This window comes from Orycteropus afer, unplaced genomic scaffold (genome assembly GCF_000298275.1).
Source record: "Orycteropus afer afer isolate SDZICR_OR568_19922 unplaced genomic scaffold, OryAfe1.0 scaffold00001, whole genome shotgun sequence".
Lineage (NCBI taxonomy): Eukaryota > Metazoa > Chordata > Mammalia > Tubulidentata > Orycteropodidae > Orycteropus > Orycteropus afer.
Window position 1 is genome coordinate 36355946 of NW_006921588.1, and position 17838 is coordinate 36373783.

Genomic DNA, 17838 nt, shown 5'->3' on the forward strand with positions numbered 1-17838 from the left:
CCTTCTTCCTCCACTGTAGAATATCAAACTCATCAACACCCCACCCATGCTCTTCTCTGCCTGTGTTTCCATATACCATCTGCTACTTGGAACACTTTTGTCTGTCTAGCAAGGTCCTCCTCCTATCCTTTCAGTCACTCCTCTGTGAAACCTCTCTGACTCCCCTGGCAGTGAGGAACACTTCATTCATGCCTTATCACATCACACAATGATTATATTCATAGCTTCTCACTCTCTATCAATAAATGTGGATCAAACATTTCAATTTAAACAGATTTCTTAAGTGTAGAAATTCTCATTCTGTCAGATTTCACAGTTAACCAAAAGCAAGTGAATGTAATTTAGTTTAACAGTGGTAATTATAACTTGAACTAATGAATATATTTCAGTATTTTTGTAAGGTAATAATTATTTAAGAAATTGGCCTCCAAAGGTGAATTTTAATCTTTAGTTCCTAATTCAATACAGCTTTCTGGTTCTGTGACTTTATTAGAGAATAGACATCCTGTTTCTTATACAAAATTTTTGGAGTTGTAAATATTATCAATGACATTTATCAAGTTTTTCCATGACTTTATTTGCTTTCCATCACACTCTAAGGGTATTACAATCCTATTTTAAGACAATAAGTGATCCTAGACTCAGAGAACTTGGATAGTGCACTTGAATTCACATAGCTAAAGGACAAGATCAGTATTTGATCCCTCTTCTGAAATCATGGTTTTATCATGCTTTGCTTTTTTTAATTATGCCAAAAGGCAGATACAACAAAATCTAGAGACCTAAGATTATTTGGCAGGGAGGAAAAATGATGATATTGTCTATCTAGATCATTTTGACATCTTGTAAGAAAGCCAGCATGAAGCTTCCAAAAACTCTTAAATTTACTTCAGTATATTTTATTTCCTCTTTAACGCTATGTGTATTATTGTATACATTTAAAAACATTCTGCTGAAGAGATGTCCTTGGGCTTCGCCATATTGCTAGAGAAGTCCAATGCACAAAAGTGGTTGAGCAGCCTGTTATTACTGTTACCTCTCATCCTGACTTCCAAACCAAACAAACCAAACTCACTGCCATAGAGTTGATTCTGCCTCATAGGTTTCTGAGGTGATAAATCTTTATGGAAGTAGATTGCTCCATCTTCCTTCCATGGAACAGCTGGTGGGTCCTAACTGCCAGATAGTTTATATTCAATATGTATCTCCTCTCTTCTTGAAAAATAGAATGGAGGATAGATTGCTTTAAAAAGCATGTGTATGTGTGTATATTGTTTACAAGAATTCACGCTAAGGAAGCTCATATAAGGATTTTTAAGTATCTGTGAGTTCTGTGCTAATTGAAAATTAAGAGTTGAAACACTATAAGAATACTTTAAATATTAATTATAACCAAAATGTCCAGTTAGAGAGAAATAAATAAAATGGAATCATCAATGTAATAGACTTACGCAGATGCTAAAATCAAATTTGAAGACCATTTAATAACCTTTGGAAAATGTTTATGGTATAATGTTGGATAAAAGATAACACTCCAAGTGTGACACTGGTTTTGTATGTAAACACATTTCCTTGCTTACTTTTAAATATTTAACATTGATTTTCATTTCTAATTATTTGAAGGGAAGTGCACCAAATATGTAGTTATCTCTAGCTGATGGAAATATGAGGGATCTTTTTTGTTTTCTTCTTTATACTTTTATTTTTCAAAATTTTCTACATTGTACATGCAATCCTAAAAAAAAAAATTATTGAATTACTCTCAAAACTTACTACTGTATAAGTAATAAGAGTGAACTCAGTAGAATTGGGCGAGTACTTTATAAGTAATAAGAGAGAACTCAGTAGAATTGGGCGAAAAGACTTTCTACCTGCCATAAAATTACACCTGATACCAAAACACTGACTTATTTTTTCCTTATAAGAAGGTAAAATAGGATTAAAATACTAAGACTGATATATTAAAGATTATAGTTTGATAAGCTAGTGTCTGTTATGTTAGATACACTTGGATATTAATGAAAGCCTGGATTAAAATTTGTAATTACCTGCCCCATACATTATCATTAAAATGTTCTGTTCCCATTCCCTTCCTAGCTGCATTAAATGGAAAAGGTAGTCTCAGAAGTAGATAGTGACTTTCCTCATGCCAGCTAATAGTGAATTTTACAGTTAGAGTGTAAGATAACTTAGAGACTGTTTCTAGGTTTGGGTCAGGAATAATTAAAAAGTGAGTTACAACAAAGATGTATTTTTATAGATTTGCCTGTTTAGACGTTCTTTGCTGAAGCTCAACCTATAGCATTAGAAAGATAATCCAATTGAGGACACAGTCTCTGGAGATTTATAGCCCCATGAGGCATTTCTTTGCCTATATTTTAATTTCATCTCATTTGAAGTGAATTATACTTCAATGAAATAAGATGATAGCCATCAAAATGAAAGTTATGAAATGCCCATATCCTAAATATTCTTTACTTCCAGATAATTACATGACATTATCTCGTCTAATTGATCTCCTAAGAAGATGTGGAAAACTTGAAGATGTTCCAAGATTTTTCTTAATGGCTGAGAAACGTAACTGTAGAGCAAAGTTTGAGCCAGGATTTCACTACTGTAAAGGACTGTATCTTTGGTAAATATATTGCCAAATAAATCCTACATGATAGTGTTTTTCTCATTATGGATAAAGTAGAATAATTTTTTTTATTCAAAAACATCTACATTTTAAATGTTAATAGTTGCATTTACCATATAGATTATAATCTACTTAAAGTTTTTAATAATTGACTAAATTTTTTTTTGAACATCTAACTAGGTATACTGGAGAACCAAATGATGCCCTCCGGCATTTTAATAAAGCTCGGAAAGATAGTGACTGGGGCCAAAATGCCCTTTATAACATGATAGAAATCTGTTTGAATCCAGATAATGAAACTATTGGAGGTGAAGTATTTGAAAATCTGGACGGAGACCTGGGGTGAGTAGTGCTCAATACATTATCCATGTGTGCATGTGTGTGTGTGTGTGTGTGTGAGTATTGTAAAAACTTGTAGATAATTAAATTCTAGGGTAACACTAATGGAAGGTCACATGAATTCATCCTGGCTAGCATAGCTATTCTCTGAAACAGAGACATGAAATGCTTTTAGAGGATTTCCTAAAATAAAATAGACATTTTATGAAAACCCAAAAACCCATTGCATTGCTGTCAAGTCGATTCCTACTCTTTGCAACCCTATAGGACAGGGTAGAACTGCCCTGTTGGGTTTCCAAGCTGTAACTTTTTATGGGAGCAGATAGTCATAACTTTCTCCTGTGGAGCAGCTGATGGGTTCAAACTACTGATGGATTTGAACTGCCAACCTTTTGGTTAGCAAATGATTGTTTAACTACTGTACTACCAGTGCATCTTATTTTATGAAGACAGTCCCTTAATTACTTTGTAGAAAATAGGATAAATTATAGGATTTGACTAGTTAGACAAAAATTGTCCACATAAGAATAGTAACTTCTTAACAAATGATAGTTACATGCTGTTTTGGTCCTGTAGTGCTGCTCTAACAGAAAATTGCACAAATGGGTGATTTGAACAAACAGGGGTTTATTCTCTTACACTTTAGGAGCTTAGAAGTCCAAGTACAAAGTGCCAGCTCTGGGGGCTGGGTGAAAGCCCCTTGACCTTGGACTTTAGCTCTACTTCTTGCTCCCTATCCACTGAAGCTGGAGGCATCTCTCTTAGACAGCTGGTGGCTGCTGAGGCTAACAAACCCAAAGTTGATCAATAAAATAGTACCATCAGAAATTATCAAACAACATGGCAGGCCACTGGTTCAAGTCCATTAACAGTCCCAAGATCATCAGACAAGATGAAAAACTGCTGAATTTGACTATATGCAGGGTCTGAGCATGCCAAAAGAGTTCTAGACCTTTCCCAATGTTGTCTTATTTACTGGAAGCAGACATCTCTAAGGCAGCTACTCAGCTGCTCCAGTAGATTCCACCATGGAGTTGGTTACTAATCTCATCATGGGGCATAACTACATCCAGCTGCCCAGCCACTCAAAACCAGGCCCAGCCAAGCTGCCACACAGCTGCCACACATGCCAATCTCTGTGCCATATATTACATGCATTATCTTGTATATTCCCTACAACAGTATTGTGAAAGAAACATTCATATGATCCCCATGCATTGTATAAAATAAGAAAATTGATAGTGAATATTCAAATTGTTAAGGTGTTTTTTGTTTTTGTTTTTTTTCCTGAGAGGCACCATAATGGGAATAGATTTTGCATGTCTGGTAAGCCTAGGTTTAAATTTCAGGTTTTCACTTAATTAGTTGTCTGATCTATGGGAAATTACCTCATCTGTTTTGAGTTTCAGTTGTTTTTTCATGTAAAATGGGTTTGACATGCATTAAATGAAATAATATAGTGTTTGGAGCATAGTAGGTGCTCTAGCAAGGTTAGTTTCCTTTCTCTTCCTTCTTTCCTTCCTTTCTCCTGCTGAATAGTTACAGTATTTAATAATTTTATATATTCAACTTAAATCATGCAACGAATTCTAGCTTTATAGTAATTGAAATTAATGCATTCACATGTGAATGATTTTTGTCTTCATTCTAGAGCAAATTAATATTAAATTGTGTTTTATCTTAATTTTATTTAGAAAAATGCATTGTGAAGTATATTGGGAAAGAATAAATTACATTCTTCAAAAATGATTACTTTTAAATTAGTGACAAAAATAAGAAAGCCATGTACTTAAAAGCTGATTCTAATCCCAGTAAGTTTGACTTCTGTGTCATAGACTTCAGAGATTTATTATTAATTGTATACAGCAATTCAACTGAGAAGCAAGAGTCTGTGCAATTAGCAGTGAGAACAGCAGAAAAACTCCTCAAAGAACTAAAACCTCAGACTGTTGAGGGTCATGTCCAGCTTCGCATTATGGAGAACTATTGCCTAGTGGCTACCAAACAGAAGTCTAATGTGGAGCAAGCACTAAATACTTTCACTGAAATAGCCACAGCTGAGGTTAGTAGGTTTTCTTCTCATCATAGTGTATTGTCTTTTCTTGGTAGTATAGAAATATATATATTTTGACTTGCTGTGTTTTCTGAAAACTGCCTGAATTAGTTATTAAAAATTAGATAAATAGTTTTGCATACTATTACACAAGTGTTCTGTTGTTTCCAGAAGAGACACTGTTACTCTTTTGATATACTTATCTCTGGTAGAATGCTGGATTCTTTGCAAAGAGATTCTTCAGGAAGCTATAAGTTAACTGTTAAGGAACTACTTTAGCCTCTGGAGAATGTCTGTGTTGTAGATATAGCCTAGGTTAGCTTGCTAAGTCAAAAATCTAGCTGTCTTGATATCTCACCTTTTCACTTATGTCAGCTTGGAATTTTTCCAACTCCAGGGCTAAATCAGATCAACACTGACACACTTACAATTCGGACATGCAAATAATATTATTTGGCAACACTAACCTCCTGAAATCTAAAATGAAAACTAACACTTTTTTTAAAAAAAGTCATTATTCTAATAAGAATTTTAAATCCTCTTTTTACCACACTCACATTGTTCTGGTTACCTAGTGCCGCTCTGACAGGAATATACCACAAATGGCATAGCTTGAACAGACTGGAGTTTATTGTCTCACCGTTTGGAGGCTTTAAGTCCGAGTTCAAAGTGCCAGGCTCTAGGGGCTAAGTGAAAGCCCCTCACCCTTGGGCTTCAGCTCTGCCTCCTGCTCCCGGCCCACTGGAGCTAGAGGCTTTCCTTCACTCAGACAGCTGCTGCTGCTGAGACCAACAAGCCCAAGGCTGTCAAGTAAAAAGGCACAATCCTGATGTTACTAAACCACACGGCAGGCCATTAATTCAAGTCCCAAGGTTGGCAGAGCATTGCAGGCTGCTGAACAATGATATGGCTACACACAGGGTTCAAGAGTGCCATAAGCTAGAAAGTTTCCCAAGGCTTCTCCTTATATACAGGAAGGAGAACACATCCCTAAGGCAGCTCCTCATCTGCTCCTAGTAGATTTCACAATGGACTTGATTACCAGTTTCATCATAGGGAATACTACATCCAGCTGCTCAGCCACTCAACCAGGCCCAGCCATGTTGACACACAAACTGAGCTACCACACACATCCACCTGCCTTTTCATTCTCCAGGTCTTATATTTTCCCTTCTTTGTTGTTGTTGTTGTTATGTGCCGTCGAGTCAGCCCCGACTCATAGCGACCCCTCCTTGGGTTTCCGAGGCAGTATCACTACGGAAGTAGGATTGCCCAACCTTCCTTCCGAGGAGTGGCTGGTGGGTTTGAACCGCCAGCCTTCTGGTTAGCAGTCAAGTGCTTTAGCCACTATGCTACCAGAGCTCCTTTCCCTTCTTTACACAGTGCTATATTTCTTTTATTACATGATAGTAAGGAAGGAATGCCAAGTATCCACCCCATCAGCAGTTGGCAGTAGATAGTTTAGAAGATACTCATTGGATTTCATGTTTATTCGTCCACTCTACAATATCTCCCAAACTCCAAACCAAACTCACTGCCACCAAGTCAGTTCTGACTCATAGCAACCCCCCATTGGGTGTCCAAGGCTAAATCTTTATGGAAGCAGACTGCTTTGCTTCATCTTTCTCCCACTGAGCAACTGGTAGGTTCAAACCACCAGCCTTTTGAATAGCAGCCAGTGCCTTAACCAGTATCTCACCAGAGTGCCTTCTACAATGTCTTAGGCCACCAAAAATTCATCATTTTGTGTCTTTCTGAAAAAGCTCAGAATTTTGCTGTTATGGTTCCAAGGTCACAGTTACAGCCACAAACTACTACAAATCTATAGTGACCCTCTCTTTCCTGGGAGGGGTGCCCAGAATCCTGGAGGAGATTTGGTTGCTGAGGGATTTGGGAGACTACAAGTCCTGTTGCCATTTGGGTACAAGTATTCTAGATGGCAGCTTTATTATCACCGTGCCCTTCCCCTGGTATGAAACAGCAGCGTAGCATCAGCAGCTGTCACATCCCAGAGCACAGCCTTTCTGCAGACATTGAAGTAATGTTCTCAGGGGTGTGCTTGCTGAATTGGCTGTACGTAGAAGATGGATGACAGCTGCTGAATGAACAAAAGCAGAAGTTGGACAATCCTGCATGTCTAAGAACATCTATAAGAACATGATTAAGCATCATTTCAAGTAAAATGTCATAGCTACTGAATGTTGTGAAGTGGCATCCTACCACATAATAATGAGTGAATTTATTTTGAGCAAATCTCATTTCTACCCTGAAATCTGAGAGAGAGAAAGCCAGAAGCAGTGAGTTGTTCCATTACAACTGTTTCCTAGAAAAATTACGCCAGTTTTCCAGTTGATAGGACTGCTTTATTTTTTGTGATCGTAGTATTTGTGACTAGGAATAATACTGTCCTTAGATATTGTCTACTAACCAGATCATTCATTATCCAAAGACTGATGCTTGAACTAAAATTTCATAAATTTTGTCCTGTGGATTTTTTTTTTCTTTTTAACTCATAGGCTGCATATATTCCATGTAATAAATATTTATTGAGCAGCCAGTGGGTACAGAGCACTGTGAGAATCACAAAGATAAACGATGTATAGTCCTTTGCTTCAAGTTTCTCGTAGTTTCAGGAAGATGCGACAAGCATGCTGACTTTAATACAAAGCAAGATGTATTGCATTCTATCCATGGCAGTCATGGGAGAAAATGGTGAAAGATATTATTGTTGTTGTTATGTGCCATTGAGTCAGACCCTACTCATAACGACCCCTCCTTGGGTTTCTGAGGTGGTATTACTATGGAAGTAGATTGCCAACTTTCCTTGCGAGGAGTGGCTGGTGGGTTTGAACCACCAGCCTTTGGTTAGCAGTCAAGTGCCTTAGACACTACGCTACCAGAGCTCCTGTGAAAGATGTGTTAAGCCCATAACTAAACTGTTTCCTCTTGTTTTCATCACATCACCTTGAATCCATAAAAATATATTGTATATAGTATATTGCCACATGTAAATGTTGTCCTTTGTAGCCTAAAATTATTGCAGTTTATAATAAATGGGAGTGAAAGACTGAGAGAGACTAGCTGGCTGAATGTCTACACCAGAAAGACATCATGGTGTAACGCAGGGGTTAGAACTCAGGTTTGCAATTTTAGAAACTATTCTTCAGTTCACTCAGGAGACATCAAGCTGTGAGGAATTAATTGATTTACTCTAATCAAAGTCAAGACATGCAATTTTAAAATTGGCTTATTTTTTAAATGTATAGTGTGGGATATTTTTAGTATGTGAATAAATGTGAGACATTTCCAAAGGACTGTTCTTTTAGGCTGTCCTGAGACTTGGCTGACTGATACATAGCAAGGCTCTGTTTTCTTTCTCCATCTAGCCCTATGGCAGGCATCTTTAACCAATAACGTTCCACACACGTCTTTAAAATCCTCAACATAGTGCTCCTGAGAGCTACTATGAGTTGGTTGGATTTCACTAAAATGAAACCTTTTTATAATACCTTACTTAGGAGAACAAATTGGATGTTAGAAGGCTACTGGTAAGCATAGTTAGAGCCAGGGAAGTTTTATATTCCTAAAAGCTGTTTTCATCAAGTTCTGTATTCTAAGGTCTTTTTCTGACACTCAACCATGATGAGTGTTGGACAATGATCAGTTTATATTCTACTCTCCTTTGTGATGTTCATTATTAGTCATCCAAAGTTGCTATCTTACAGTGAACTTTTAGTATAGTAGTGATATAATTTCTAAGTCAGTTCCTCACCCTTTATTTGCAGTCCTCTGCTGAAATTCAAAAAGCCCCCTAGCTTTCTCAGGACCATACACATTATTGCTTAGGTAAGTTAGTTTTCTTAACAGATAGCAAGTAGCCTCTATTTTATACCAACTCTTAGTAATTTGTTGCTGACATCTTTTGACCTTTAACTCTATTGTAAAAGAACATCATGTTTTATGGCCACTATCAGGAAGTTACTGACTCCAAATTTAAAAGCATATTTTAAGGCATGGGTTTTTTTCATATGATTTCCAAGCGATTTCATTAATTTCATACCTTACATAGAACATTTCATTAGTCAAACTTTATTGGGAGAAGAGGCTTTTTGAATAAAAGGAGAAAGGAACAAAAAAGAATGATAGATGTCAATATGAGTAAGGAATATCATGATTTGCAGGTGAATCATTTTGTTATTACTCCGGTTTTACAGGTGAAAGAAATAAGACACCAAAATGACTCCAACACAAATTAGTCAATAAGGATCATACTGAAATAGAGTGTTGTTGATTTTCATCTGTTTTAACACAAAATCAAAGCATCCACTCAGTCTCATTAATGATTGGGTCAGACTTATCATCTGGAATTGTGTGGTTCTAACATCTGCATAATTATTGAATTATCTCTACCCCTCAGTAATCACAACACCATAGTTTCATTGTACCATACTCAGAGTAATCTATGATGGAACCAGAAGTAGAATTCCTAGGCCAATGTTTATATTATGTAGCTCTTTGTACTTTCCACATATTTTTCCATTTAAATATGTAGCGTAGTGCCTAAGGCACTTGACTGCTAACCAGAAGCCTGGCGGTTCAAACCCACCAGCCACTCCTCGGACGGAAGATGGGGCAATCTACTTCTGTAGTGATACTGCCTCGGAAACCCAAGGAGGAGGGGTCGCTATGAGTCGGGTCGGACTCGAGGGCACATAACAACAATAGAAAATTTAAATATTTGTGTATCTGAGAGTCTAAAATTTTGTTTTCTTGCAGAAAGACCATATTCCAGCACTTTTGGGAATGGCAACAACTTATATGATATTGAAACAGACCCCAAGAGCAAGAAACCAGCTGAAGAGGATTGCAAAAATGAATTGGAATCCTATTGATGCTGAAGAGTTTGAGAAGAGTTGGCTGCTACTTGCTGACATTTATATTCAGTCAGCAAAATATGACATGGCAGAGGAGCTATTAAAACGCTGCCTACGTCATAATAGGGTAGGTGATTGAAGAGAAAAAAAATGATTTTTAGCCTATGTTGTCTTGGCTTTTTATGATAGGATATTACAGAACATTGATTCATTTACAAGGATTTCTGTGTATTTTTTAAATTAAATGATTTCTTTTACACAAGCAGGAAGTAAACATTAGTAATATGAAAGAAGCCATTTGCCCTTGAAAGTAAAGAAGGAAAAGATTTATGTAAGTTTCAAGTTTCAGTGATGCCCTGCTTACCAAAAGTGTTCAGAAGTGTTCCTGGAATGTTAAGCATTTGCCTGTGATTATCCATATTATTCCAGAGCTGATGAAAATTACAGAAGAACATTAATTATGGACATCTATCTCTCTTACATAGGAGCTCTGGTAGTGTAGTGCTTAAGGCACTTGACCGCTAACCAGAAGGCTGGCAGTTCAAACCCATCAGTGACTCCTTGGAAGGAGGACTGGGCAGTCTACCACCTCGGAAACCCAAGAAGGGGTCGCTATGAGCCAGCTCTGTTAGCACAGTGCCTGAGGCATCTGACTGCCAACCAGAAGATTGTTGATTCAAACCCACCAGCTACTCCATGGAAGCAAGACTGGGCAGTCTACTTCTGTAAAGATTTACCACCTCGGAAACACCCAATGCGGGTTGCTATGAGTCGGAATCAACTTGATGGCAATGGTTTTGGTTTTGGTCCCTCATATTAAGAAATACTCTTGATGAATTTACTGCAACTGCATGTCATTTCTGCATTACTGGACTACAATGTGCATAATATATTTGTGGAGGAAAAATCTTTTCAACTTTTAATTTATTTAATAAAAATTCCTTTCTTTAGGTATAAAATTGAAAATCTTAAAGTCTGAGAATATAAAGAGTTTTAATGAACACTGTATTTTGGTGTTTAAGCACACACACATAAAAACTGCCTTCTTATTATAAAAATTGTTTAAGAATTTACATTGTTGGTTATTGAGAAATAATTTATTTGACTTGGGAACTTGAAGATATGTATCTTTACAGATTAATATCAATACATTCAGAATCTTAATCACAATACAGTATCTTAGAGTGAATTAGATTATAAAATGGATCATTTGTGTTTCTAAAAGATGAGTTATGATAGATACAGCTACTTTCTTAGGAACCTTAAAAACCTCAAACATCAAGCCATTTGTGAAATTATAGAATATTCTAAATGATCAATTATATGTATTTAGCTTAAATTGGCCTTGAGAAAACAGAGGATACTAACTAATAGGCTTTGAAAAACCTAAGCAGCCAAAGAATAGCTGAACTGGACATGCCCGGTCTAGGCTTAAGCAAGATTGCATAGGAAATTAAGGTTGTGACGGCTGCAGAATTTCAGTTTGCTGGAACGCTGACAGTGATCCATGCATAGTTTAATATGATGGCCACTTCAGAGCATCAGTCCTGCTGTAGACATGTAGATACTAGAATGAGATCCAGGAACTAGAGCTTAGAAATTCTGAATTATGGAATTAAAAAATGAAGAAGTGACTGAACCATACCTGGAGCAGGAAACATGCAAGATGACATCAGACCATCTTGTCATACCAGATGGTAAGGAAACTATGATTAGAGTCCTAGTAAGGACTCAGGAGCCAATCTGAAGATACTTTTGTTAGCCAAAGTTGGGACAGTTTAACTTTCAGTAAGAATAATAACTGCAGTAAATCAAAACACATCAAATATATTTGAATCCATTAGTTTACAGAAATCCAAATAGAAAAAAGAATTCTATTTAATCACCCAATTATGCTAACATATTTACTATTATTCCCAATGCTGGCAAATAAAGGGAAAAATTAATCATTGGTCCTGCCTTTTCTATATGGACTATACTATGTATAATCAAATAGTAGATAAGAAGTTTCTCATTATAAATGTTTTATAGATAATTAATGAAGAAAGATGATAGAACGTCACCATTTTCCTACCCTGATGAATTAATGACTATGTGATCGTGTCACAAAAAAGAGAGAATCAGACATTTTGTACCTCCTGATATCTACAATGGGCCCTGGACTAGGGGGAGGCGAGGAAAGCACTTTCTTCAGGTTCAAAATTTAAGGGGGCATGAAACACTTGTCAAAATAAATAATATTTAATGTAATTTAAAAAACATCGAATGTATGACGAACTAAATATCAAAATGTTAAATAAAAACAAAATTTAACAGTGCCAAACCATATTGGATCTTGAAGCACAGGGAAAATGTGTGCTCCTGTATCCATTCTTTAATGAGGCAGGAAAGTAAAATTATCATAAATTTGATTTGAGTATAAATAAAATATTTAAACATAAAACGTTAAGTTTTAATGTATGTACTTTTTGGTATTTTTAAAATTATTCTGGAAAAAAATGAGCAATTAAGAAAATACATGAAAACATGAATAGTGGGCTACACATTTTCCCTTTTGCCTCAGGCTCCAATATAGCTCTGTACATGCTGATCTATAAAGTAGTTTCACCCTTCTCTAAAATCAGAACCAAATGGAAACCTCTACACCTAATTATAATTTCCATGAAATATCAACAACATAGGGGCATAATACATAACAACAGAGATGCAATCAACTAGGTCTAGGCTGTGAGAAATGCTAAGACAAGGATTTTGATTTCTACTACAGAAAATTTGTAAAAAAAAAAAAAAAGAGAGAGAAAACCTGTATATTAAAAGAGACTTGGATTTAAAAAGGACATGAATAGATGTTTCTTCAAAGAAGATATATAGATGGCAAAAAAAATATATGAAAAAATACTTTATACCATTAGTCCTTAGGGAAATGCAAAATCACAGTGAGATATCAGTGGAATAGCTATTGCCAAAATATGGGGAAAATAACGGTTAGTGAGGAGGATTTGGTTATAGCCATTGCTGCTGAGTATATAAAACAGTGCATCTCTATGAAGTTTGGTAGTTCCTCAAAAAGTTGAGCATGGAATTACAATATGACCTAGCAATTCCCAAGAGAATTGAAAGCAAAGACTCAAAGTGATATTTGTTCATTGCAGTATTATTCACAATAGCCAAAAGGTGGAAGCAATTCAAGTGCCCATCAACAGAAGAATGGATAAACAAGAAGTTTATCTATGCAGTGGAATATCTATGCAATGGAATAGTAGAAAAATGGAATTCTGACACATGCTGCAACATGGATGAACCTTGAAAGTGTTAAACCAAGTGAGATAAGCCAGACAGAAAAGGCAAAATATTGTTATGATACCACTTATATGAAATACCTAGAAAAGGCAAATGCATAGAGACAGAAAGAAGATGAGTGGTTAAATATACAATAGTGAGACAATTCAGAATCTGAATAAATTTTAAGAAAAACAAAGCTGCTGTTGTGGAGTGGATGATGACTCATCGTGATCCCCTAAAGGACAGAATAGAACTGCTCCATAGAGTTTCCAAGGCTGTAAATGTTCACAGAAGCAGACTTCCACATCTTTCTCCCACTGAACAGGCTAGTGAATTCAAACTGCTGACCTTTCAGTTAGCAACCAAGCACTTAACCACTGTGTTAATACTAGATGGATCTATGGTGATATTAAGAAGTTGTTACATTTTAGGTGTGGTGAATTATTTAAAGAAAAGAGTCCTTTTTGAAAATGCATACCAAAATATGTATGGATAAATTGATACAAAATGAAGATGACTTTCTGATAATATGTAAAGGCAGAAGTGAATGGAATACAAATGAAATGAGATTGTGTTGTTAGGTGCTGTTGAGTTGGTTCTGATCATAGAGACCCCATGACTGCTGTTTGTCAACAGAACAAAGCACTGCCTGGTCGTGCACCATCTTTACAAGCCTTGCTACGCTGGAGCCCATCATTGCAGCCACTGTGTCACTCAGTCTCATTGAGGTCTTCCCTTTTTCACTGACCCTTCACTTTACCAAGCCTGATATCCTTCTCCAGGGACTGATCTCTTCTGACATCATGAACAAAGTATGAGAGGCAAAGTCTAGCCATTGTCACATCTAAGGAGCATTGTGGCCGTACTTCCTCCAAGAAACAGGATTAGTCACGAGTTAATAATTATTGAAGCTGAATTGTGGATTCAAGGGTTCTAAATTGTTCATAATAAAAAGTGTATATAATGTGTGTGTGTGTGTGTGTGTTAGGCATACATGTATGCATGTGTAGGTGTAAAATACACATGTCCTAGCCTTTTCTTCCACTAAATCCTGATTCTTTAGGTTTGGGATGTCTTTTATTATGTTTGTTATGTTCCATAGATGAGTTTATTGCTCAGCCAAGTTTGAAAACTATTGTTTTATGTGCCATTTAAATAGGTTAATACGGTTGACCTCTATAGTCATAAATATACCTTAAAATCTAAGTGATACTAAGTTTAATCTATTGATACACTTTCTGTTTTCCTGTAGTCTTGCTGCAAAGCTTATGAATATATGGGATACATTATGGAAAAAGAACAAGCGTATTCAGATGCTGCCTTAAACTATGAGATGGCATGGAAATACGGGAATCAGACAAATCCAGCAATAGGTGAGTTTAGCAAATTAGACTCTTGACTTTCACAAGAAGACTTGGGTTTTATTTATAAATCTTTATTTAAGTATATTTGATTTTGTTCAGATCTAAATATACAGTAAGAGCCAACTTCCTTTGTGAGCCTTTCTGAAAAGAGTAAAATTTATAATAGGTTCTTAGCTACTAATAGTTATGAAAAGTATAATTTCCTAAGTTTAACCTTGTACTCAGTCACCTTAGAGTATGTCTAGTCTAATTTTGCCTCTTTCTGTCCGTTCACTGTATGCTATTTGCAAGCTGGTAGTGTTGTGGAACAAAAGTGTTCCCTTCTCAGTCATGTGGGAGTACATTGTGCTAAAACAGGTTATGCAAGTTTCTGTGTTGCAGGACTTCTCTTTAAATGCTAATGTTCGTTGTGACCTTGGAACATTTATCCTCCTAAATAGCTATAGACATCTTCTAGTTTGAGCATTTGTAGAACATTAGTTCTAGGAATGCTAGTCTACAAAGTCTCTGACTTTGTAGAGACTCTGGGTGTCTGGAATATACTTAATGACTCACCTCACCCCACATTGTGAGGGCGCTCATGTCATGCTCTTCTTGTGTTTCTTCATGAAACCACCTAGGTCTGTTTTTTAGAGAAGCACACAATATCCTTTTCTTCTTACAAATTCAAACCAAAAGTAAAATACCCATTGCCATAGAGTCTAGTCTGACTTTTAGAGATCCTATGTAATTGGCACCTATGTAGGTCATCTTCACTTTAATTGCTATCAGTTCAGTTTTCTCCCACTTTTTTATTATTATCTTTTATTTCATGGGATAGTTTTCTTGTCTCTTCCTTAGTTTACTTACTATATGCAGAACAACAATCATTTAAGAAAATCTTAAAACTTCTAAATTGTCAGTATTTGCAATATGACATTTCTATAGCAGTAATTGTGAGAATTTTAGTAGCGATTGATAAGGAATTCCTGGTTACTCATCTACCGCTCTGTGCCACTCTCCTGCCCACACTGCCCTTTCGTCATGTAGTGTAGGTTCTTTTGGTTCCTTATGTCTCCTCTTACCACCGGCCCTTGCACAGGCATTTCCCTTTGCTTGACAGTTCTTGCTTTCCATCCCCTTGGCCTGGTTTATTCTTCATCCTTCAGACCTTAAACATCCCCTGATACCCATTCCCTCCCCAACTAGGTTCCTCATTATACAGCTCTCTTGGCTTATATCTTTCATTCATAGCTTTTATCTCAGTTTTGAAATTGAACATTTACTTATGTAATTGTTTAAATAATGTCTTTCTCTAATAATAGATTGTAAATCTTACTACCGTAGGAACCAGTTTGCCTGACATGTCAAGAACTGAAGAAATCTTCACTGTATAATTGAGTAGCTATGTTGTCATTTACTGCCCTAAGATGAGTTTTTACTATAATCTGAATAAAGGAGACTTCTAGTCAGTTATAGACACCATACTTGTAGGATGGCAGTCTTCTAACCTACAGCATATCCATGGCTGTCCTTTGTTTCAACTGCATTTGCTTTTCTATTAGTTTAACTTTTATGCCAGTCCACCTTCTCTTGTCACATTGCTTCTTTCTTTCAGTTCAGGCACTGGCTTTTCTTTGTGTCCTCTAAAAGAGTAGGTGAGCTAAAGAAGAGAAAGAGGAAAAAACAAATCATTCTAGCAATGTGCTGTATAAATAGTATTCTGTTATTATGGGTTTTTTTTTTCTGTCTTAACAGGATACAAATTAGCATTTAATTATTTAAAAGGGAAAAAATATGTGGATGCGATTGACGTATGTCACCAGGTAAACACTTAATTTTAGATTTATTCAACAATTTCAGATGAACGATTTTTTGCTTTTACTTAAGATAAACTGTGCCTATGGGAGATATATCATAAATATATTATTCATCCGTATGTAGAGGATGTACTTGATAATGACTTATCAAGTATCTCCTGGAGAATTTGTTGATTTAAAAAGTTTAGCAAATGATAACATTTACTTGTTGTTGGTGTTGTTATGTGTCGTCGAGTCGGCCCTGACTCATAGCGACCCCTCCTTGGGTTTCTGAGGCAGTATCACTACGGAAGTAGATTGCCCCATCTTCCTTCCGAGGAGTGGCTGGTGGGTCACTTAAACATGTGTTTTTAATTTGGACTCAAATAATATTTAATGAAAGAGGCTAAAGAGAGAAGCATAAATAAAAATATTTACATCAGAAAATATTTAAGATTATATTTGTTCTCCATGTCATTATTCTGAATAGAGGTTCTCGTGAATATGTCTAAATCTGGTTATTAAAGAATTCAGATTTATAGAGATAGAAGGTGTTTCTGTAATTTACAAGTCATTCAATATCTTGATCTCCTAAAATGACAAATATTTAAACTGCAACTTTAATTTCTTTATATATTCATTTTATTACTGATTGATATAAGTCATTATACTAAATATTGTGAGGTGCTCCAAGAATGTATAAAAGAATTACTTAATTACAAGTTCTTGTATTTTGTTTTATTTTTTTTTAATTTTACAGGTTCTTGAAGCATACCCAACTTACCCCAAAATCAGGAAGGATATACTTGATAAGGCCCGTACATCTCTAAGACCTTGAATATTACCTCTTTTGGTTAAAAAGGAAGAGGAATCTAGTTTTTAGCTCTTTCAGCTCAAAATCAGTTTGAGGTAGTGAACTGTAATAAAAGCATACTTTTCTTTCTCCAGCAGAGGTTGCTGTTGTACATAAAGAAAAATGCTGTGTCAAATTTATGTTTTCTAATGGAGTCATTGAATGAGGCCTCATCTATTTGATTGACTCTCTTTTGATTAGGTTCAGATTTGGTGTCTCCAAGGTAAAGATTATAACTCATTCTATAAAGAATATTCTGTTAAATTCTAGTTAATTAAATACAGTCCTATATCTTTTTTATGGAATATTTGTTGTTTATTTCAGGAAACATTTAAAATGTTACTGTTCTCTTAAAAATTTTGTAATGTTTTATCTCGTTTGAAAGATTTGAACAAATCTCATTGTAAATAATAAAAACAGGAAATACATATTTTAATAAAGATTTTATGAATTTATGGCTTATATTCCTCTTAGAACTTAAAAGACATATTAAGTTTTGCAAAACCTGCATAAGCTATCCATGCAGTATGCATTGTATTGCAGAAAATGTGACTTTATTAGAAAGTTACAGAGGGTATACATTTCCTTTCCTTTTGTCGACCTCATTCTTCTTGCTCTGACAATGTGGTCTTCAGAAATAATCATTATCTGAAATCT

The 17838-nt window shown here is 35.7% G+C and overlaps 1 protein-coding gene across 1 annotated transcript in view; it reads left to right on the forward strand.

Moving 5' to 3' along the window:
* The window catches only part of TTC21B (tetratricopeptide repeat domain 21B), a 109781-nt gene extending 92615 nt beyond the window's left edge, over positions 1–17166 (forward strand). Inside the window, exons 23-29 of the mRNA XM_007947718.2 lie at positions 2485–2635; positions 2819–2980; positions 4844–5039; positions 9807–10031; positions 14439–14559; positions 16288–16355; positions 17089–17166. Coding sequence (XP_007945909.1) covers positions 2485–2635; positions 2819–2980; positions 4844–5039; positions 9807–10031; positions 14439–14559; positions 16288–16355; positions 17089–17166 — 1001 coding nt within the window. The remainder of the gene's footprint in view (positions 1–2484; positions 2636–2818; positions 2981–4843; positions 5040–9806; positions 10032–14438; positions 14560–16287; positions 16356–17088) is intronic.
* Positions 17167–17838: the final 672 nt, after the last annotated feature.